The 24,856-nt window shown below is 36.5% G+C and overlaps 2 protein-coding genes across 5 annotated transcripts in view; one reads left to right on the top strand and one right to left on the bottom strand.

The window, feature by feature from the left end:
• The window catches only part of LOC124261154 (receptor expression-enhancing protein 1-like), an 82,528-nt gene extending 61,061 nt beyond the window's left edge, over positions 1-21,467 (bottom strand). For all 4 annotated transcript variants that reach the window (XM_046695479.1, XM_046695478.1, XM_046695480.1 and 1 more), the window contains exons 1-2: positions 21,304-21,467; positions 8,660-8,732 (exon numbers count right to left, since the gene is read on the bottom strand). In XM_046695479.1, the coding sequence (XP_046551435.1) occupies positions 8,660-8,732; positions 21,304-21,335 (105 nt within the window). In that variant the 5' untranslated portion in view covers positions 21,336-21,467. The remainder of the gene's footprint in view (positions 1-8,659; positions 8,733-21,303) is intronic.
• A 631-nt stretch (positions 21,468-22,098) lies between these two features.
• The window catches only part of LOC124261112 (lysine-specific demethylase 3B-like), a 106,316-nt gene continuing 103,558 nt past the window's right edge, over positions 22,099-24,856 (top strand). Inside the window, 1 exon segment of the mRNA XM_046695429.1 lies at positions 22,099-22,350. Within this exon segment, the coding sequence (XP_046551385.1) occupies positions 22,189-22,350 (162 nt within the window). The 5' untranslated portion in view covers positions 22,099-22,188.

The raw sequence follows: 24,856 nt of genomic DNA, 5'->3' as shown, positions 1-24,856 counted from the left end.
TCTCTACAGTCATGACAAACGCTTCCTTTACTATTTCAGCATAGTGGTATTCATACATGGGGAGGGCTTATAATGTTGATAATGGTAATCCTTCAAACAGTTCTCCAGTCTGTTAGCAGGATTCATTTAGGTCTATGGTACGTCTGAAGCAAATAAAACATTCACTAAATTGTTAATGTTTTTATTCACAAATGCTATGGATTTCTGTGGTTCTCTGACATTAAGACCAATATTGTGGAAGATATGAAATTGCTGAATTATATATTAAAGCTTTAAATGTGTGTGTGTATGTATGTGTTAGTATTTTTCTCAAAAAAGATATCTATTATACATTCCCAAATATACCTCAAACAATTTGAAGAGAGACCAAACTCCAAAGATCAATGTAATCATTCATTATTTTTAGATCATTTAAATGCAGACAAAAATATCATGAATTAACAATGTCAATGGCTTGCTACAATAAAGGTTTAATAATTCAGATAAAACATTTAAGCTCACCTATAAAGATCATCTCAGCCCATGTGATTTCATTTCTACTTTTGTACTTATTTGAAATATTATCTATGCAGTAGTTGTGCTACTATTCTAATGACTGAAATAAATAGTAGTAAGTTTCCAGTGTTCAATCATGCAGTCTGAATGTAAAGAATCTAAACTTTAAAAATACCATATTAGAGACTCAACATGAACCATTTACCAATTATTGAAATATTTCCTGTACCAATATATCAAACTTTAATTAACAAAATTCTCATACAATGTTTGCCTTTAAAAAACAAAAGTTCACATCAACATATTCAGAAGCCAAATACCAAAGTGTACCTAAACACTGAACATACATGTAATTTAAACATTAATCTAAACAGACAAATATTGAATATTCTGAAATATTATTTCCATACTTTCTACACACAATTCCCCATTCTAACCAACAATCACCCACTACCAAAAGGCGGTACCAGCTGTTTGGTATTAATATTGACTAGACAAGTAACATATTTATGAATAATGAACATGGGCAGAATATTACCACACAACAAGCCTGAATATAGGTATCTGTCCCCAAAGGACAAATAGCATTGTTTCCACTGTCCCCACAGAGATGCCTGTTTCGTACCTGCCACCCATTCGACTAGATTCTCAACTTATTTACAATGCTTAATTGATGGATTTTGTATTCAAATTCTACCCCAAGAGTGAAACGTGGTCCGCCTCAATCAAATATTTACCACGCACATCTATCTACATCCGAGTCCATGTTGCCGTTGGCCGTCTGCCAGTCAGCTTAGTTCAGCCGTTCTCCCAAACAATGCACATCTACCTTCATCCCAGCTGTACCTACATCCCATAATGACAGTGTTGCAGAATTGAGCACGTCATTTAGAATATGTTATGAGTAATTATTCTACCACTGACATTTATAGACCAGGTGCAACTTATTATGAACTTGCTCTGATATATTTTGACACTTGCAACTTTCAGTCAATCATTATCCAGTTGTGTTGATGTTGAATCAGAAAATCGCGTGAAAGCACACATACATTTATACCATCATCATCCTCATCATCATCACTATCATCATCTTGTAAGTCGTGCACAAATAGTGTAAAGTGAAAGACTGTGGAACTGTCTCTTTGTCCTGTCCTCCAAGCTTCAGACCGATCTTGAGCACATGCCCCTAAATTCCCCCCACTGAGACCTGCACTGCTATTTATCACATCTCTGCAGTACTACAACAGACAGTCTGATAGAAATATACAGCCTAGAATTGATTTGAATGGAATCAAACAAATTATGGTTGTCACATCTCAACATAATTTATACTTGTTGGAACACGCTACACAACTGCTCTGTGGCAAATTACACAACACTTGACCTGATTTTATTGAAGCTACACAAACATGCAAAATACACTGCGACAACTTTTGACATGTATCCTACTTTCTTAAATTATACTTCAACATAGTATGTTATTCTCAACATTAAGATGATAGAATTTAATATCATGTAAATTATTCATTACCATAAATGTGATAAACCTTTCATTCAATTTTTCAAAATTCAATTTTACCTTCCATACATAATGACTGAGAATTTTTGAAATTTCATAATTAATTCAAATAGCTACAAAAGTACACAGATTAAAACACGGTTGCCAGTAAAGCGTAATTATATGGTTAACCTGTCTATATTCTAAAAGCATCAGCACTTCACCAGTCAAACTAGTTCTGCAGTCCATCCCAAACCACAACGCTGAGATTCAGACACAACTGTTAAAATTATCAATGTGTAAAAAGTGTGTCATGCATTGTGGTAGTTTCTGGAAAGCTGAGAGCACAAAGAAGATCAGGTCACAAGCCTTCCATGACTGACATAGACATTGCAGGGGCCGTCTCAAAATCTAAAGTGTCAATTTCCCTTCCCAGCAGAAAGGTTTTGCAAAAATGTGTATTACAAACAAAATAAAGCTAAATAGTAAATCTTTTTTATAAATCTATAATGACACATGATTTTTATCAACTGAAACAGCATTTTAAACAGAAAAACATTCTGACAACATAATCACTCCCAAGATGACTAAAAGCATGCTTGGAAATATACAAATATTCCTCTGACAAACTAAACACAATTTTGAGCACTTTCTTGGAATACACTTTCCATTTGAGAAAACCATCCATTAGTATAAATACTCCAAAATATTCTCCATATTTTCAAAGGTTTAAGAAAACCCCATCTTCCCCAAACCAGTCTGATTTGGGTGGATATTGTATTCAGAATACCTACTGACGATGAGAACAAGAACCAGTTCTGACTATTCATTACAGAGTTGTACTGGTAAGTACCCTGTGTATTCTATCAAAGGCCACTTCAGATGAATAGGAAATAGGTCAACACAGTTTACTTTCACTGCTATCGTATTCAAATAGCCATATATCGCAAATATTTTCTGGAGCAGAAACCAACAACAGGAGCACTATTTGTAAGTTCTGAATGAACCCATAAAGTAAGGCAGGTTCTAATTTCACTTTCCATATATATATATATATATATATATATAAAGCACAACAGGATAATGTTTCCTTTCAACATACAAGACATAGTTTATCATAAATAAAACATACTGTCTACAAGGTAGTTTCAGTATATTGTATTATAATTTGATAAATCAGGTCACAAATGTAATCTGGACCCCAAGCTAATCCCCAACATGAATAAACATATATTGATTAATATTACACAATATCACGGTACTATGACCCATATTCGTACAAAGGACAGCTTAGCAACCTACTCCTGATGGTCCCCCTTCACCCTTGTTATCCCACTTGGAGCACATGAATGAGGAATGTAACACCACATTCTCCATCCCTTAACTCAAAACCAATCCCTCCACTAACTGAGCCAATCCTCTTCACAATCTCCTCACAAATAATGACGTTAACAGGTCAGTTTCAGAATATGTCTTTGATTTTCACATTAATTGAAGTTCAAGAGCTCACAGTCTCTGCAGCACAAGACAGATTTAGCATCACATCACACTTTATGTATTATCATAAGTAGAAGAGAATAAATAGATATCAGTACTTCCCAAATACCAAACTTTCATAAATATTATATGGACAAATGATCATTTATTTGATAGTAAATCTAAGTTTGTTGGACAAAATAGCTACCTATATTGATTCAAGTTATGAAGTTAGAAGTGGTCCGAAAACATAAAATTATTAATAAAAACAGAATCATGGTGTCAGAGCTATACAAATGTCAGTCTTCATATATACCTATGTAGAATTGTCAGTTACTGTACAGTTATGTTCACATGACTAGACCCACTGTACTTTATTATATATATTCAGTATTGTTATCACACACCTTTCACAACAACACACCAAACAGTTCACTTTGTATGCAAATATATGCAAAATAAATGAACACCTGCCAGTATGCATTCAGCTGCAATGTATTTTTAAAAAATGTATGCAACATATTGCAAAGTGTTTTGTGTGTATTATTTCCCGTAATATATTTTTATCAATTCAAGCTTGAAGCAAAAACCCTATTGAAATCATATGTACTATTTCAAACATGGACACAATGCCAACAGACAGCTTCTCGAAAAGGAATCCAGAATATCATCTCATGCACAAGGATTCAAATTCCGGAACAAATAATCCCTTGCTTAATTTGGAATTAACATTTTCAAATGACTGATATTATCAGACTGAGAATAATCCGAGACGTGCCATCCAGGCCAGATATGATTCCTTACTGGAAGCCAATATAACATTTCAGTACTCATCTTGCTCTGACATTCCAACGCAAATCGATAGAATTTGAAAATTGAAATTAATTTGAATTCGCAATGTTGATATGGCTGAAATTTCAATAGGAAAATCATATGAAAATAGTTGGTATTGATTTTGGGACCATGTGCCCTGTACTAACGAGAAGAACTTCCCAAGCAGCAATACAATGCTATTGTACTCCTGGAAACAGATGCTAATGTGAGTGCCATACAAACGTATTGATCGCAATTCAATTAACTCCAATGTCTGATCACAAACTTTGTCATTCAAATGTCAGATTAGAAGTTCCAAAGTGTGATGGAATTTCGTTTATTACAAACAATTTTCTGCTTATAGGATAAATGAAAATGAAATTTGCTTTTTATACATATATTTTCTGCTTACTAAATTGCAAGACTTATCACTGACTCTTAAGACTAATTTGCAGTATTTGAACATAGGAAGAGTGAGTGGGTGTGGTTTTACGCTGCTTTTAACAATAATTTTCCAGAAGTATTACGGCTGGGGACAGCATGAATTGGCTTTACAATTTGAAGCCATGTGCAACAGAGAACCCATATTTTCAGTGTGACAAGCAAATGCTTTAACCACTAATGTTGATAAATTTACTTTCAATTACTTTGAGGTTAGGTGAAAGTTTGATCACTAGATGAATGTTAGGTGTGTTTTCCTTGTGTTTCATGCACATGAAATCATTATTCAAATTAGGGCTGGGAATCATGTACTAATTCCTTCCTTCCTTCCTTCCTAACAAATTTTCTTTGCAATATTGTTGACTGCTTGTGGAAAATTGTTCTTCAAAACCAATGTCAAAATATTTTCACCGATTTAAACTATGGCTTCAAATTAAAATCATCAGCATTACAATCTACTCTGTAAACTAAACTTTAGACAACTGTACTTGTAAGTAGATGGGAAAAAAATGAGTCCAAAGTCTAAATAAACCTCTTTACTATTAGTAAAGGTTCCAGGGAGAAATCTAACCAGTAAAGACAAAAGTAATAAACATAGAAAATCAATTAAACATTTCTATCCAACTGATACAAATCTGGGCAATCAAAGAAAATTCTGATCCTGTGTCATTACACGAAATACAATATTGAAACTACACTCAATGTTATCACTCCTGGAACATATTTGCTGACTATCATCATACATATTTATACCCTGTCAGTATGATAAATATGGATGTAAACAAAATAGAAATCTCATTCACAAACCTGGCATGTATTATTCTCTTTGAACTGCTGTCAGTAATACACACTATGGTGCCATTAATTGAATGGCAGGATGGGGATTACAGAATTTGAACTCCTGTAATCACCTCCATGGTATCCATTATGTATCCCCTAGCTATTTCAGCATAGAGGAAGCTGTTCTGTTGAAGCTGAACAAAATGGGTGAGTGAGTATGGTTTTACGCCATTTTTAGCAATATTCCAGCAATATCGCGGCAGGGGACACCAGAAATTGGCTTCACACAGTTGTACCAATGTGGGGGAGTCGAACTCGGGACTTTTGCATGACAAGCAAGCGCTTTAACCACAAGGTTACCCTACCTCCCCCTGAACAAAATGAAAAGATGCACAAATGATACAATTCCATCACAATAATCTGGAATATTTTCAATTGGTGTCAACAGCAAGATTGAATGTATAGTAATGCTATCACAGTAACATCATGCACTCATCTCATAGTTATAATCAATATACCTGTATCTACTCACTTGAGTGTTTTAGTAAATAAATAAACAGCAAATATGACCATCCAAACTAACTCATCCTTCAAAAGTACATCTTAATTGGAGTTGAAAACATGACAGTTCAATGCACATCGTTTCACATATCTATATCAGCTGTTCAGGTATTTGCAAAATAATGAACAATACTGTAGCCTAATATTCAGCAACATCTGGGATAGTGTCAAAAAGCCACCTGAATAAAAACCCACTATAACATTTTTTAAATATATCATCATACAATATTTAATATCTCACTGCAAGATATGGCAATGCATACTGTTTAACATTATTTAATAACAAAGCACAATCCAATAACTGTCTCATTGCCACAGAAGTATTTCTAATATGCCACTGTGATTCAGGGATCAATGTGTTACATAAATAAATCTAAACTAGTGCAAGATTCAATACCAGATTACAAACACTGGCTTAATGAAGGATTTGTGAGCCCTCCCTGGGGGCAAGCAAAGGCTCTTCTGGCATTGACAAGGATTATAGCACCATCCTGTAGTGACCTAATTGAAACATTGCCTAATGCTGCATATATAATTTTCCAACCTAATTTCTATGCCTACTGATAATAAACATTTCAAAATTCTGGTAAGATTATTTCAATTTTGAAGCTTTAGCCAAAGATTCATGGCTAAAACAAATTACTATCTACCAGATTTTTACAGTAGTCTGTCTCACAGTCCCTGAACCTACATTATTTCCCCTACTGCCTAGGCCTCTCTGCAATGCTAAAGCCCTAAATGAAGCAAGTCTAGATTTCCTCAGTCTAGAAACTCTGGTCTCCCTTGGGCGCCTTTTCAATTTAAATGGATTTGCTTGTTACTATCAAAATTGCATATATTCAGAAACTAAGCGTTAGTCTACCCTATAAGAAACAAGTCTAGATACCCTCAGGTTCTGAATTTAACATCTGACTGGGGCTCCTTTTCAATTTAAATGGAATTGGTTAAAATCTCATAATTGATGATTGGTTCATTACAACCGATCAGTCATCGATAATAATTGGTTAGCATCATTTATGACCTTTTCTGGTTATTTTTGTTAATCCACCAAAAAAAAAAGAAAAAACATGTAGTTCTTTGGGGTTTTGGCAAATTGCACATCTTTAAAGGATAACTAGTATGCTAGGAACATAAATTTATTTGAGTCTTTAAGATAAATTCAATCTTGACTTGAACAAGCTCATAGTGCTGATGAAATGCAAACGACACAGACAAAAGCAACCTTGTGAAAAAAAAATTCAATGCAAACAAGTGATCCAGAATTGTTTGTGTTCGATTATGAGAAACATGATCGATTGCTTGGTGGTTTAGTGATTGCGACCAATCTTCGATTATTTCAATTAATCGGACCACCACAAGCTTAAATGTTACTATCAAAATGATATATATCCAGAGACTAAGTGTTAGTCTCTGGTTACAGTAGTCTACGTATTAGGTTGCTTTGTGCAGAAGTTCCTGGTCTCACCACTGAAGGACTATCCACATTCAGCTACTACTTCTAGATTGGCTATTTCCCATTGTTTACAACTAAGTGACATCAACAGTCATCTGTACACTGTAAATTATAGCTGACACAAGTAAATGAAACAGTAATATCAGACTAACTAGACGACACCAGCAGGAAGTGCCACTTCAGTTTCTAGTGTGTTAAATAACACTGACAGTGACTAAAATAGCAATGTCAAGGCAAGATAAAAATAGTCTCACATAAAAGTAGTTCGTTTGTTCACTAACAACCTTCTAATAAATACATTCTTTTTGAACACACAGCAGAATTAACGGCAATATAACAGTTTGATGATATCTAAAAGATAGACCTCACAATTGTTATACTATCAAAATCACCTATAAGTAAGAAAAGTACATGTCACTGTCATTTAGCCCCAAAGTCACCACTCCTCTGAACCTTTAGTTCTCTTGAAGATGACTAAGAAAATCAAAGATGTCTGTCTGGCAGCCATACTGATTTTCTGACTTTGAAGCTTGGAACAAACTTAAACTCTATTTTGTTTTAGGAGCACACTGACAAGGTTTAATCTCAATCCATACTGAAGTTCTGATGAATCTCTCAATGTAAAACATTTAACATATGTTATATTTGGGATTACACTTTCTTAGTAAAGTACAGATTCTAGTACTTTTGTTGGGTTGAGTCTCATCCGGGATTCGAACCCACACCCTCAAAGTCAGAGTCAGACACCTAATTGCCAGCACACAAAGTCTGCCGCCTAACCTTCTCAACCACCGCGACTTCCACAAGACTGAGCAGGTTAGCCAGCTGACATTGTGTGCTTGTAATTAGGTGTCTGACTCTAAGGGCGTGGGTTCAAATCCCAGATGGGACTCAACCCAACAGAAGTACTAGAATCTGTACTTTACTAAGAAAGTGTAATCCCAAATATAATATGTTAAATTTAACCGCTTTCTAAATGTCATTGTGTATTCATCACAAAACATTTGCCATTTCTGTACACAATTTTTAATAAGCTTAATGACCCTTTGAGCCAGTTAAGCTAAATAAGACATGACACACAATACTGGCTCCCCAGCAGCAGTTTGTGAATAAAGAACAATGCTAAACACTCAAATACTTACATATTCTTTCACATTTTTGGTCCTCACTGCTTTGTATGAAGCATACGCTGGGTAAAGTGTTCCAAACACCAATCTGCAAATAGCATAAAGATAAGGGGCCATGAAAACCTCAATCATCAAGAAGGTGTCTCTCAAAACTATCATGTTGATGCAGATGATGTAACTGATAATTAGAAGCACAAAGCAACATCAATCCCAAGTGTTCATCTTCGCTGTCCTCTATATTCAAAATATTGTCTCATCATGGCCATGACAGGAGAATGTTTACCGATCTCTGAAGATCGACAATATTTATTGTGTGTTGTTGAGTTTCAGTTCTATACAGTTCACTGATGTGGTACAGGTGTGTAAGTGGCTAGAATTGTACTTTAAACATTCAATTAGTACATTACATAATAAAATATACCGTTCTTCAAGATCTATCGTCAGTCTTTCATGACTTCTCTTACACATGCACTCTTCTGTACAAGAACTATTCACTGACTATGCAAGATCCCTGTATCAATGCCTCATATCATATGATGACAATCTTCAAATACACCATTTCTACCTTCTGAATAGGTGTGGGTAGTTTTTGGAAGTTTATTGCGACAAGTTGACACAGGGTATGCAACGCACTATGATGAACCTTTTGTGGAGAATCTGTTGTATTTCATCTTCCTTTTGTCCCAGGTCAGTGCCGGGAGAACAACCAAGGGGTCACATTCAAACTTATTCTACTTCCAATGTTTCCGACTGAGTAGATGACAATGTACCCGACTCGTTGAGAGAGGTCGACTGTCCTTTATTGCCTTGAAGAAAACAGCCTTTGTTGTTGGTGGCTTTTAGGATGGTCTAAGCTTAGTCACAGGTGACAAGTCTTTCCAGTTTTCAATTATCTGATTGGTGAGAGTCTGTGGAGTCAGATGTAAATACATGACCTATTTTCCCTCATCAACTGGGTTAATTATCTCCTCAAGATTGGATCAAATTGGGGAAGGACTGATGTCAGAATTGGTCTTGGTGTCTGGTCAAGCTAATCTGAAGACTTCAACATTTGTCAGTCACCAGAATAATTCTATCAGGAATCAGACAGGAATCAGACAGGAATCTTGATTACATCTTTGCACCACAAAACAGGCACTTCAGACTTGATTTCTTCACATGGGTATTGATTTTTTTCCTCAATCTAACCTGGGGTCAATTTCACGCAAAACAAAAAGATTGATCAAAATGCCCATACAAGTCTGCGATTGTTAAATATTCAAGACGCGAATGCAAACATGTACCCCTGGCAAAAAATCAAAACCTCAGAAATCCAATGTACAAGAAGATGAAAGAAGCAATTTCTTTAAACCGCTATCATTTTTTATATGCTAGGATTATGTGAAATAAAATGTCAGTGCATTCTTCAAAATCTCAGCAGTCTCGTTTTTTTCAACAGCCTTTTCTACTGATGAGCTCAGGTGGGGATGCTGGTCTGAGATTTAGTTAGGATCAGAGAAGTGGAAATTCCCTCAGGAAATTCTCTTGTTATTTCCACGCAAAAAACTATGGCACAAGATGGAGGCAGTATTCAATCCCCTGAGGCTTGTGCATGGCATCTGGATATAAAATAATGAGAGTCAGTAGCTTAATTCATCCCCAGTTCTTGCAGACAGGCACCACGGGCAGCTGATGTTGAGTGTTCTATAGAAGATGTCCAAGCCATCTATCACTGCCCTTTGAACATGTGTTAGACCTCAGACGAAGCCACTGGACATTCCACGACCACAATAACACAACACCTGTACCACAACATTACCACACTCTCCCCTGCACATTAACGAAAATTTTCAGATTCAAGGATATCTTTTTTTCAGCCTTCCATCTTGAGTAAGTTGACTTGGTTCCTTATCACAGAATGATAGATGTATTTCACATGGATGAACTCTCTGGGTCACAACATGGAGGAATGAAGCACATGTATCTCGAAAAGGTCAAAGGCTACCAGAAGCAGACATCACTGTAGATCTAATCCTGGTTTCAGGAAACATAGGCAGAAGAATCTAGAAGCAATCAGAGGCTGGTAAAGTCTTCAGAACAGAACCAGCCATCGTGGTTGGTCAATACACGAAGTGCAGGTCAAAATATTTGCTGTGCCACTAAAATTACAGGTTAGGATGATCTACAGTGCAGAGGAGCTACAGTTCTGTAGGAGGTAAAGGGCTGAGGGCACCCCACTGCTTTGCTGTTTACCATGGCAACCATTGAGCAACAGGGACAGATTCTTCCCCTCCCTGCCATATCATATAGCATGGCTGGCAGCCTGGCATTTTTGGCAAGGGAACAAGAAGGCAAGTGAGAATCCAGCACAAGCTGTCTTGAACAACAGCCAGCAGCTAGCCTTAACAGATGCACCAAAACTTGATAAACTCTCACATTTCAAACTCTGCACAGGTACACAATCCTCAGCACCATTCCACCTCACCCTGGCGTTCAACAACTTTAAACAAAATAAATACTGGGCTGTATTTCCCTGAGGGAGATGCACCACTCCTAAAGCTAGACACGATGTGCAGCAGTTGTTAAAAAAACACTGAAGTGTTCCATATACATCTCGAGGCAGAGCATGTCTGAAGCAGGTTATTTACAATGACTCATATATTTTCTGAAAAATGGGGTTTCATCTTCCGATGTTTTTGTGTTTGCTCATACAATGGAGTCATTATTGTTGACAGCTTGAAATGAGGAAGAAAATCCTACAATCCTGTCACAAGGAACACTGGTGAAAACCTTCTACTATAATCCCTACTGTTCCTGCTCGGTCACAAACCACACATATCCTGTGTGTGAAACTACATGCTGCTACCACTAAGTGGAATGCACCGGGACATTGGAAATCACCTAAAAATGTTAAGATTGATTGCCATCAGGAAAATATACATGTTGATGTGGAGATTACAAATAGACCAACTGTTTGTTAATTCAGGCAAAATCAACAATACTCTAATATATAGTACTCAAAAACGTTAAGGACTACCAGTACCACAATATTTCCTATTACCAAAGTTTATCTATTATTGTCGCAACAGACAACCATAGTAATATGAAAGAATCGAGTCGTCTTTCCTAAATTTCCAATGTTACAGATAAATATTTGACATAATAGGTTGTTGCTGCATCAGATCAGAACAGATGATGGTTACTTTAAGTCAGAATTCGGCTCCATATGTTTGCTGACTTCACCCAAGTGCCACACATCTGATGTGCGTCACTTCATTCTTTCCTCCCACAGTTGACAAGTGTGATTTAACCTGAGTACACAAACAAACTCATAGAATACCTACACACCCACACTTTACAATTCACGAACCTCAATCCAACATGAAGCAATCACAAAACAGTTCATTTTCATTATCTTTGTCACAAGTGGGAATTATGTGGAAATATTGTTGAACCCGTGTTCCACGTGTTCATAAAATTCAACCCATGGGCCTATTTGTCATCTCGAACAAATGTCAGGCTAACACAGAGACCAGTCTCACTCCTAGTTTAGCTGTGATCGACATTACAGGACATTAGTAGGAAGAAATGTCAGGAAGATTAACAGCAGCATGGTACAGTGGGATTGCTCAGACAGCATGCAGGTTGGCTGCAGTTCAAGTATCTTCTCCCAACTGTTGCCAGATCTGCCACATCCACATCTTCTGTTACAATATTTAATGCAGGAGTTCATCTATCAGTGAGCTAATCATCTGCTAATGCTGTAACATACACTCATCCCACTCCCACTGTACTCCCTACAAGCACATCAATATTACCGTCATTGTGTCTAGGTCCAAATTGGTACCAGGTGACAAAAACTCCAAATTAGCTAATGTAGGTTAGTACTAGTAGCCTTTTCAGCCTTTTTATACACCATGTGTTCAAAATAAGGGTCCCAGGCCCAATTCCACTAAGTGATCTTAGCACTCAGGTGATCGTAACTCCGGCACTTCAACAAGTACTTACGACAGGCGTAATGCAACGATTGCTCTATGGAACAGGGTGTTGTGGTTGAGATTAGCTCATACCATTTGAGAAGGGATTCTGCTCTTTCATTTTAAACAGGAACTCAAAATTTATTATATTTTATTATATATTCATGCACCATTATACACTTTACCAGTTTATCCATGTGTCATGCTGTCTAAGACAATGGGAATCTATTACAAAAAAACACTGAAATACAAATGATTAAAAAATGTGTGAATTAAAAAAATCCCTGAATATGTTTATGATTAATAAGAACATATGTATATAAGTAACAAAACAATATCGACAAAACTGTGAAAAAGCAAAAGCAAAATCTATATCCTCACATACGGTTGAAATTAATCACTCAAATCAAGAGTGCTTGTATGAAACCCCAAAGATAAAGTCATCAACCGAGTTCCCTAAATTCAGACCTCGGAGACACCACATTATTGCACATAGGTGCGTACAAGCAACAGCAATATCTTATTGTAACATACTCATGTATTACACAGACATGAAACTGTCGCTAGTCTTGTTTATGCAGTTATAGCCATGCTCAAGCTGGCACAGACTCAACCAACAGATGTGTTGGTGGTCGACATAACCTGCTTACTGTGCAATTCTACCACCACCCAACACACTAAACAATCAATAGAATGCAGTCTCTCACAAAGCAACCAAAAACTGACTTAAGCTGCTACGGTCAATCAGGACTTATGCTTAGGATTGAATTCTATTTGGTACTTGGTTACATTAATTTCTGTGGGTCACCAAAAACATCCTAGTCAATAAAATAAACCATGTGGGGCTAAAAAATGGAAATTAAAAAAATAATAAATAAATACATAAATAAATAAATAAAATAAACCATGCTGGAAAGAAAAAGCAATATGTTTCACTTGTGGGAGAGTACTGTATTCAATTTTTTGCTTTTACCCAATTTTGTCCTTTGAAATTAATACCCCTTCAACTAATGGATTTGAGTCCCTTGCATCCCTGAAACACAAATAACAATGTATTCCTAGGTAATACATCCAAAATGAAATAGAGTATTTGAAATTAAGTACCCAGGTCACTTATTCTCGAAACGTTCGTAGCCCTAAGAATTCTTAACTCTGATCGTAGACAACGTGTTAAGAATGGACTTAAGAAGTTCGTAGGGCTACGAACGTTTTGAGAATAGCTAGCCAGGTCTTTTCTGGTGAGACCAACAGCACAGGCTGAATGCTAGCTAACAATGGAAGTCACTCAGATTTAGTACATTCACCCTTTACCTTTCTTGAACAATTTTCTCAAAGACATCAAGGTTTTATCAATACTCATGCATCTTAAATCAGTCTCTAAACCAACAAAAACATCTCCAGATCAATCACCTTGCTATCCATCATCCTGGAAACCCAAACACAAGTTTCATTTGTCAGTGAAATGAAACGATCAGATGCAAGATCTATTAATTAATCCAGTGAGCGAGGTCTATTTTGCACTGATTCAAACTGTATTCAGTCATACCACAGCATGTCAGTCTAATGTGGTATGACGTTATTAAATGTGTCATTTTATAGTCCAAGTGATACAGGGCTAAGATGTGCATGTAAAATACAAGAGCCAATTGTTTTGGTAAGAATCCATCATCATTGGCAAGTCTAAATACCATAATCTATACACATATTGACTAAATGGATGAGACAATAGGACAAAGTAAAAAACAGTTACATGCTACCAAAAAAGATTAAAACATAATAACATTATTTCCCATATCATCATGCATTTAACATGTGTTATTAACCATCACAAAGTATTTCTAGATTATATTTCTAATGATCAGCTTGTGCTAAGGTCCAAGTGCGTCATGAAACCTTGCAGCCAAATGCCTAAAACATAGATACAAAGGGAAGAATTATTTTACACTCTTCAAGAATGCAACACCAACTGAAAACTAATATGGCTGCCAACCTCAAGAATGATTGAGACCAAAATGAAAACAAATCACCAAAGACTCTTTTTTTCCTATAGACATGAATAACAATGATAAAACCGTGAATGACAACTGATGCAATAACTTTGACCGTCCCACTTATAATGACACAAAGTGTCAGAAGGTTTATACACTTATCATATTCATAACATTTCCATCACTCTATCAAAGAAAAGATGACATGAACTCCTCATCGCACATGCACATCAAAATATTTATGACATAACCCAACACGAAAAGACTTAACATCAAGGTCTGTTCCTAACAAAAGAAATGACTTTAGTTCGGACATGCACATGACAAGCTAATTTTCAGCCCCAGAATCCCCCCTCTTGGGAAGAAAAACGGGAGACCAAAGAAATAAGTCCAATTATTTCTTATTCAGACTCATTATAGAGGCTGCAATTTGTAGGGCTAGTTAGCAAGTCTGATCCAAAGGAATTACTCAGCATTTACCCTACCATCACTGAAGGCCTGGCCTGCCACATCGCGTGAAGGGACACCTCACAAGACTTTCACATGTATCAGTATTAGCTTTTCCCTTGAGCTTTTAGTTATTCATGAAATAACTGGCCATCATAAAATGCAGGTCTGCAAGGGTCAGTTCTAAATGGGGAAGTCTCCTGGCCAGGCTAACTGTAAAAGAATCCATTATTTCTAGTGGGTGACTTTCTAGTCACATGCCACTTTCCACGATGGCTACCAACTCCATATTCAATTGATTAATAACCCTGCCACGCTGCCATGCCAATGAGCTATTTGATCCACTAATGAAATAAATAATGAAAGCGCTTTACTTCTGGCATCCTGAATACACCCTGTCTTCTGCCTTGCAAAGCAGACGCGATTTTGACCAAATGAAACAATGAAAGACGCATTAAATTCTTCGGAGTCATCATTTTCTAATCAAGTAGATCTATTTTCAGAGGATTGTAAAACCCCATGTGAAGAATTTTATGTGAAGAAAAACATAAGTAACACTAAAATAAATTACAAAATCTTTTCAAAAGAGAATTTTGTGGCGGGAAATGTTTTCAGTGAGTCACAGCAGACACTAGGGAGTTCTGTTGGATGACCTTCACACTCACCAGTTTCATCAGATTCATCTCTTACAGAACTTCAAAACCAGCTCAATGACATATTTCCTCTTTGGGAATTACACATATTTTTGTCCGAGACAGGAGGATGAGCAGTATGTAACATATAACATTTCTACACACAGCCCATCAATAATGTTTACAATCACAGTATTTACATTTTTCAGACTTTCATCCATGATTTCCAAATGTCCATTGAATATTTTAATATTTTATACTGATACAACAATGTATTCCAGTTGGATGTGTACATGAACAATAGACTTGAATGACACACTGATCAACAACAGGTCTAGACTAACAACTAGTTGAAATGTGTACGAGAGACTACAACAGGTCCTGAATTGTCAATTTCTGCAATCATTAATTTGTTACAACCTTCAGGCATTACTGACTGCTGTCATGACTGATAATATTTTAATGATTTCTGCAAGTCAAGCAATATTGCCACTCTCAATACTCTGTAGGTACAGGTGTTTCAGGCGGCGTGATGATGTACGGCTGGGAGTTTAGTTGTGAGACAGGTTGTCATGAAATATTAATTTCTTGTTGATATATTGCAAATTTGTTGGATTTATCACTTCCAGTCTTTTCTTCAGAAAACCTTTTGTCAATGGTTCCAGGCCTGAATATTGTACCTCAATTCTATTTGGACACATACCCGGAACCCATTTGTCATTACAACTTTGACTGTTTGAAAATAGTCTTCCAATTGTTCCATTTTAAACTACGGTCACATCACCATCACATGACTTGCCATGTTGAAAATTTGCATGCAGTCCCAAATGTAACCATGAGAGTCCTATTGGATAACTTCCCTACCTGTCTTTTACTAAGGGCGAAAAACTTTATACACAACAGTTTCCTGACTGAATAAAGAACTCACAATTTTTGAATGTCTACCAAAAACTCACAAATTTGTACATCAAGAATTCACGAATTTGAATGTATATCAAGAACTCACAAATTTGAATGTATATCAAGAACTCACGATTTTGAATGTATATCAAGAACTTTCAAATTTTAATGTATATCAAGAACTCACAAATTTGAATGTATATCAAGAACTCACAAATTTGTACGAATATCAAGAACTCACAAATTTGAATGTATATCACAGGGATTGGGATAGAGAACTTTGACAATGGGCCATTTTCAGGATTATTAGCCATTTTCTCAATTCGGAATTGGCCACTGCCCTTTTATCAATACTAAACTAATGGGCGATTTTTTATTCTAATGTACAAAATGGCCCATGGCCCCTGCCTTTCCCAATCCCTGATATCAAGAACGCACAAATTTGTATTTATACCAAGAACTCACAAATCTGTATGTTTATCAAGAACTCATGAATTTGAATGTATATCAAGAACTCAGCAAATTTGTATATCAAGAACACACAAATATGAATGTAATTCAAGAACTCAAATTTGAATGTATATCAATGTAGATCTATGTCAAACACAGAGGAGAGTCATTTTGATTATTTGCTGCAGGGAAGCTCACAAGTGAGATATTCTCTGCTACATTAGTGACATGAGATATTGAGATACTGACATCTGCCTCAGTCAGTGGTAGGGTCAGATATATATGTTTTCTGAATACCATCACTGTTCCATTGATCTATAACCTATGGGGACGTGTGGTAGACTGAGTCCCCAACAATACATTGCCAGTTGTAAGCACTAAACTGGAAACCTATTGGGATTGTGGGTTAGAACTGGTCCTCAGCAGTCAATGCTGGCTGGAAGAGGCTACATAATGAATGACAAGGTCAGGATCTGTGACTTTGTTGATAACACGGCACCTACCCCTTCTGCAACGATGGTTGTTCACACAGTCTAAGTAAACTTAGGCTCAGTATTAATCGTTACACTTCTATACTGAGCTTAACAAAACCTAGTAAGAGGTCGTGTCAGCTAACCTTTTGAACTGACCAATCAGAACGCAGCTTACCAAATCGCGAAAGTTAAAATTCGCACTTACCGTCTTGAACGATTACGAATGCTATTTTCAGCACGATCGCTTCCAAGTGATACAATAGTGTTGTTTGTCAATATTCAAGGATTTCAGCTTGAGGAAATATAAGCAAATAGTAACCATGTCATTAGAAACCTGTAAGCGTATATACTGCAGGTCAAATATCTGTGTTTGATGCGGATCTTCGTTTGTTGATAGATCAGTGTCAGCGACCAGGGAGGAGAAAATCCAAAAAAAGTTTTGTAAGTCCAGCCGAACCCTAACAAGTTTCTGATTGGTTAAATCTGTTCAGCCGTCTCATGTTTGATTGGACGGTCATAGGTCGCTCAAAGGTTAGCTGACGTGACCTTCTAGGTTTTGTTAGACTCAGTATAGCAGTGTAACGAATAATACTGAGTCCCAAGTTTACTTAGACTGGTTGTTCACACTATCAACAAATGGACTTTAGGGTCCAGACTCGGATTAAATAATACAAACACACACTCAAATAATAATATGCCCTTGGAGTGAGTGAATGACTTTAGTTTTACGCAATATTCCTGCAATATCATGGCAGGAACACCAAAAAAGGCTTCACACTTTGTACCCGTGTATGGAACTGAACCCGGGTCTTTTGCGTAACGAGTGAACACTTTAACCACCAGGTTACCCCACCTAATGCCCTTGGAAAACCATCTAAGATCCACAAAAGGTTAGTATAAGTGTCTTAAGTGATACTTGGGAAGACATCTGATCATTGACAACCACTGTTTTCCATTAGGTGGCAAATGCAGCGGATCATTCTTCCAGACATTTGAAAATGATCATTAATTTCTAACCCGAAGATCTTCTTGACAGTGGCATCCTAATGCAGATACATGTAGAGAAACCTTGGATTACTTCCAATTAGCAAGATGTATAGAACATCAGAGCCCCTTAGCAATGACCTTCACACTGAACACCTTGCAATGCAATCTGGAATTTCATTGGTCAGAATGCAACTGTCTGTTCCTTTTGGAACAGACAGGACCGCCAGTGAGATGGGAGATCCTGAACCTGGGGAAATCTAGACTTGCTTCATTCAAGGCTTTGGCATAAAAGGGGAAAGAGAGGTAAATAATGTGGTTCAAAACTGAGATGGACCAATGTTAAACCAGTAGCCACCCTAATTATAGTACCAACAGTAGTGTTTGAAATTAAATGGGGATGAATGTCTTCAAGGGATTTTCCTGTAGAGCATTACAGATCTGCCATGTTTCCCTCGACTTTGCAACATATTTTCATAAATGAAATTTACTATTCCCTATTTACTGAAGATGAGTGATGAATTTGATCCTGGGGGAATTAAAGGTTAGATCAGGTCCTCAGAGGCCTGTTGGAAGATCTGGTTCACATCATCTCATTAACTTGGCCAGTTGATCACGTCATCAACCACTTGTTTAAGCCTTAAGTCATATTTAATCATCATGATCAGTCCATCAATCCTTACTATTAAATGGAAGCTGATCAGAACTCTCTCACAGTAAGATGGACAGACAGAAACAGCCTAATTAACTTCTGCCACAACTAGTGGAAACTATTTTAAAGATCACTAGTGTCAGAATCTGATGACTCACTGATCAAAGTTTTGAATAGGAACATTTGACTATTTACCTTCCACACAAAAACCTAATGCCAGAAGAAAAACTCACCAAGAGAACTGTCGAGAACTTTAGTGACACTATGTAAATACAGTGTGTAAATGTAAGTTTCAAAGGTCACTAACCAATACTTTTACAATAACAAAAATCAATATTTTAAACTAAGTAACTAAAACAAGACAGTTGGTTAAAGACAAGTAAACTGCTGACAAATATGCTCTGACATTTGGAATGTGTTTCACACCTCTTAGAACAGTATTTCAGATTTCAGTTTTGTTACAGGTTGTCAGCTTGATTTCGGTGGGGGTGGAGGTTGTCAGTTTGGCTGTGAAAACAAATCTGAGTGGGGTGATGGTGTCATCAATTGGAAAGTTTAGTACTGATATGCTGACTCTAAAGTATCATGATATATCAGTTCAAGATAAACTTACTTTGTCTGTGTATTCATAGATACAGAATTCTAGACAAGCAACAAACCACCTTCATGATAATGCGAACATGGCTGTTTTCAACTACATGTTCAAAATTGAAATCTCTGACACCAACAGCACTATCAATATCAGTTGTTAAATCTTAAACAGTGTTCAAAATTGAGCATGAAAATTATGTGGTCTTTGTCATATCTCTTGTGTTACAGTAAGTGGGTCCCCCTGATTAAACTGGAGCAAAGACCCCGTTAATTTCTAATTTTGTGTGAACAAGTGTTGATACATAGCACCTATTACTTACAAAAGCCTTGTAGCAAATAGTGGAAGTATGGATCAGACAATCTATCTGTTGGTAGTGTGAGCAATATAATAAATAATTCTTGCTGTTTGGGCAAGATGACACTGTGAGCATGTTGAGTGAGTTTGGGTTGCACCACTTGAAAAAAGTTACATAACTCAGTGCTGACTTGGAAGGAAAGCATGATGCTGGTATAACAGCAAGACCTTGCATGGTGCCAAAATTTCTTTGAAAATCACTAAACACAGTTGTCCCAGCTTGAGGGATAAAAAAACTGAAGTTATAACCCCATGGATGACATTTGTTCTTTGAGATTCGTGTAATCATGACACATGATATGATTTGCAGAAAAGTTGGAAACATTCTTATCTAAATGGTGCCAATAATCATGCATTCCCCTCCTCTTAGACAATAACTATGGCCCTGTTTCAGAAAGTGATCGCAGCACTACAACTGTCGTAAGTCTGCATTGATGTACAGGACTTACGATAGTCATAGCTCTATAGGGTCAGATGTTTCATATTCCTCGTTTTCACAACCTGAAATACAGTCTCCACAAGATGTAATGGTACATGTAATGGAACAAAACCCTTATCACTGATTTTCAAATAATCACATTTAATAATGTAACCACTTGATATGCTTAAGGGCTTGTTTCCATGTGATAATGTCATGACAGCAAACCTTTGCTTCCACAAAATGGTGTTTTTTCATACCAGCAAACAGGAGTAAAAGGAATTAAGGGATAATCTATTCTTATTAGGCAAGAAACTGTTACATCATTTATGACCAAAACCTAGATTAGCTTATTTATAGATCCAATTACAAGGTGGTTTCTAAGTGCAAGTGGCATTGGCTTTCTTTCTGCCATTTTGTAAAAATGAACTATAACTTAACAACGACAAGTTCTCAAAACATATGGGGATATCCTTCGTGAAAACTGTTCACTTCTCAGTAATCTTGCACATGAGAAAGATGTGTTTTGTTTATGTTAACTTAGCACTGAGCTGGACGATCAATGATCATGAGTCATGTTAATACATTACACAACCTGTAACACGAAACACAATACATGAACTATTTCAAAGGTACATTTTAACAATAACATGAATAGTAACCAAAATGAAGATATATTTGTTCACACACGAAGCCTTCTTCCATTCAAATATTCAAAATAATGAATCCATTTCCGGAAGCCCCTCGGGTTGACCACTAAGCTTCAACCAATCTTTGAATGCCTCGTAAAGTTCTAAAACAGTATATACTTACATGACTAGACGAGATATGATAACAGACACCATTTTTCTAATGAATTACACCATTTAAAATCCATAGACACTCCCAGGGGACGAGCATTAAAAGCATTTTTCGCCCTTGTTTACTGTCCAAGCTCATAAGTTACAACATGGCGGCCATACTGCTGACGTCACCAATATTGCGTGTCACGTGATCAAAACACAGAAGACATGTGCGCGCACATGTACAGGCAGTTTGTCGCTTGTCTAAATTGGTATCGATACTACCAGACAGCACATATGTTTTAATTTTGCCCCTTTACAAATATGTAACTTTACAATAAAGATAGCTTTCAATATTTAATTAATATTCTTAAATGTACGACATTCAGGCCAAAAATTACAATTTCCGCGCTAATCAAACGAATATTTAATTAAATCTACACATTTTCATTAAAAACATAATAACAAAAACAACCGATATGCGAGTCAAACGCAGGCTAAACATCTTTCACTTAACAAAACAGAATACATTAGGACCTAAACATTCTGGTGTAAATGCTCATGAGCGCACGTGACTCTTTCGCTACCTGAAAGCTTTGGGAATTATTTATCAACTACATTGAACCAATTATAGACAAATTACTACAAGAAGTTGTCAGACGAGTTTGTTTAACTAATGTGATCAAATGCACACTCATGTGCGATACACAAGTAAAGTTAGAGAGGAAAACTATAGGGACTATGTTTGCTTGCGGAAGAAGATCTAGATTTGACCTTTTGACCCACCAGATGTCAAATTAATGTTATGTATTCCTCCTCAGCGTAATCAGAGTGCAGACATTCCACGGAAATTTGTCCGAGGTTTCTAGCCAAATTTCGGTTTCAAAACGATAAAAATGGATACTTGAAGGAAGATATGGCGCTTAAATGCAGGGAAGAACTAGTTGGGAAACGGTTTTTGTCAGTCAGAAGCCTCACAAAGCTAAAAGTTAGCAAAATAGGTGACTGGGAATGGCGGTCAGGAGTTATACGAGCTGTTTCACCGACGTGCAGAGATACTACAAGCACGGAATTGACGGTAAGTTCCACAAATGTCACTTGAAATTAGAATTCATCCTTCTGACATAAACACGGTGCATTTGGGCATCGTTATGTGTTGAAAGTATGTCGCTATGTGCAAAAACACGTTCAGTGTGAGCCGTTATGTTCAGTACTGTTATGGGCAGTAGCCTGCAAAACATGCCGATTCTGAAGCTTGGTATCGGGCCAACTTAGATTATTCAAGGGATATCCCTCCCTTTCCATTTTAGTCCTTTATAAATCACCTTTGTCAAATTGATTATAAGGGTTATGGATGTGCTTTCGTTCACGCGTATTGTTAATTAAGTTCATTTTTGCATTGTTAATTTGTAAACAACACCCACATGTGTATCGGAGTACATTGGAATGTGATAGTGTGTCACTTCAGTCTGTCATGAATGCCACGTTGAAACTCAAAGTTCTTTCTGTATATTTAGTGATTTTGTTTTATTGTTTAGTTCATATAAGTTACGTTTACAGGAACGAATGAAGGTTCAGTTCAGTTTCTTTATTGTTTTTCCCATGTATCAGCTGGGCTGGGAAAGCGAGAACATTAGTCTAGATACAAGATGTGACTAAATACTCCCAAGATTGCTTCTCTTATCTATTCTGCTTCTATAATGTACTGATCCTCCTTTCTATGTACCATATTTGATTGTTCATTTCCATTTTCATGATTTTATGCATCAGAAGAAAGTGAAATGCAATCTGCCATGTGTCACTTTATGAATGACTTGCAATATTCATAGTTGACTATGATGATGTATCACACTTTTTGTATGATGTTTAGCATTGAAACTAACATTGTGGTCTGGATATTTCATTATTTGGGATACTCTAAACAATTAAGTGTATTTGAAAGAAGCATCCTTGTTGAATTTCACCAAAGTGGTAATGTATTAAGCATTGTGATGCGTTGTTGTAATGAAAACACTACTTTTTTAGTTTGGATGTAATGATTTTAATTCATTTGATTGTAAGGTATGAAACAAAGAATATTAAATTGCTGGTTGATGTGGTTTTCATAAGTGTGTGTTCTTCAGTATACAGGGCTCGAGATAATGGCCGCATCAGATATAAAATATGTGCGATAAGGTAGCAAATAATTTAGAAAACGTAGCAGATACGCACTACAGCAATGGTGTATGATCTTAGAATCATTTACAGACGTATTTATCTCAAAAGTATTGTTTATTGACCCGTTTACACAAGAGTAGCAATGTTGTTGTGCATATATGAAACAGAAGATTACTGGTACTCCATTAAATTCCATTAAGTACTCTAAATGTACTCCTAAGGTTTTCCAGTACTCCTGCATTGAAAAAGTAAGGAGTACGTACTCCTGATGTCAAAAATGTTTCTGGAGCCCTGGTATATAAATATAGAATGGCCAGTTATCCTCTGATTTGGATCATATTATTAAAACATGTTATTGATATTAGCAACCTTTGAAACAGTCAGTGTCAATGAATTGGACTTATCTGAAACCTTTTGTTATATTCATCCCATGCAAAATACCCATGTATTGGTCAGCACCCCGAGACACATGTCCAAAACTGTGAGTTTCTTAATTAATTTTGTTTTGTAAGCATCAGCTGATAATATCGATAGTCCATATATTGTTAACAGTAAAATCTACTCCAACCGATTCCAAAGATTCAGCATATGCAAAGGTTGGTTAAGATTTGCACATATATATTTATTTCAGTAATTGTACTGAGAGACACTTTGTTGAAATTATGCAGTTTGTCTACGGAAATTTGTGACATTCTGATGGGCTGGCATGTGAACATTATAGTCATATGTCACATTATAGTTCTTCCTTTTTGGTATGAAATGTTTGTGTCAGTATATGGTGGAAGAAAACATTGAAACAGATGTGTGGTTCCCATTTCTTCAACATTACAGCCACATCAAAGAGAGGATATCCAAAATAAGTTTCACATAGCTTGTCCATGAAGAAACAACACCCAGTCCTTGTTCACTATGAGCAAATGCAATGTACACCCATTGCATTCTCAAATTTATGTGTGATTTGAACCTATGAGAGTCAAGTGTATATCTTTACCAAAATGTGTTCATCTGTTGAGACGTTCAACATTCATTTTCTTTAGGTAGTTATCTTGAGAGATGTTTTGAATGACTTTGTCATAGCAATTATGGAGTCTCAACAGTGTTATGACCCAGTAAGATCCAAGTTAGAAATGATATTCAGCAACATATGCTTGTAAGACACATGTCTAAAGTCTGATCATATCTCAGGGCGGTGGGGTAGCCTAGTGGTTAAAGAATCTGCTCATCACGCCGAAGACCCAGGTTCGATTCCCAACATGGGCACAATGTGTGAAGCCCATTTCTGGTGTCCCAAGCCGTGATATTGCTGGAATGTTGTTAAAAGCGGCGTAAAACTAAACTCACTCATTCACATGTGAATTGTGTAGACAGATGCACTGGATTGTGTGTTCGTTTTGCCAGTGTTTGAGTGTAGTCTTCCCATCCTTGTT

The sequence above is a fragment of the Haliotis rubra genome, unplaced genomic scaffold (assembly GCF_003918875.1).
Source record: "Haliotis rubra isolate DU_JTF1 unplaced genomic scaffold, ASM391887v1 Scf79, whole genome shotgun sequence".
Taxonomy (NCBI): Eukaryota; Metazoa; Mollusca; class Gastropoda; order Lepetellida; family Haliotidae; genus Haliotis; species Haliotis rubra.
Note: the sequence above shows the minus strand (reverse complement) of the source record. Positions and strands in the feature narration are given on the sequence as shown.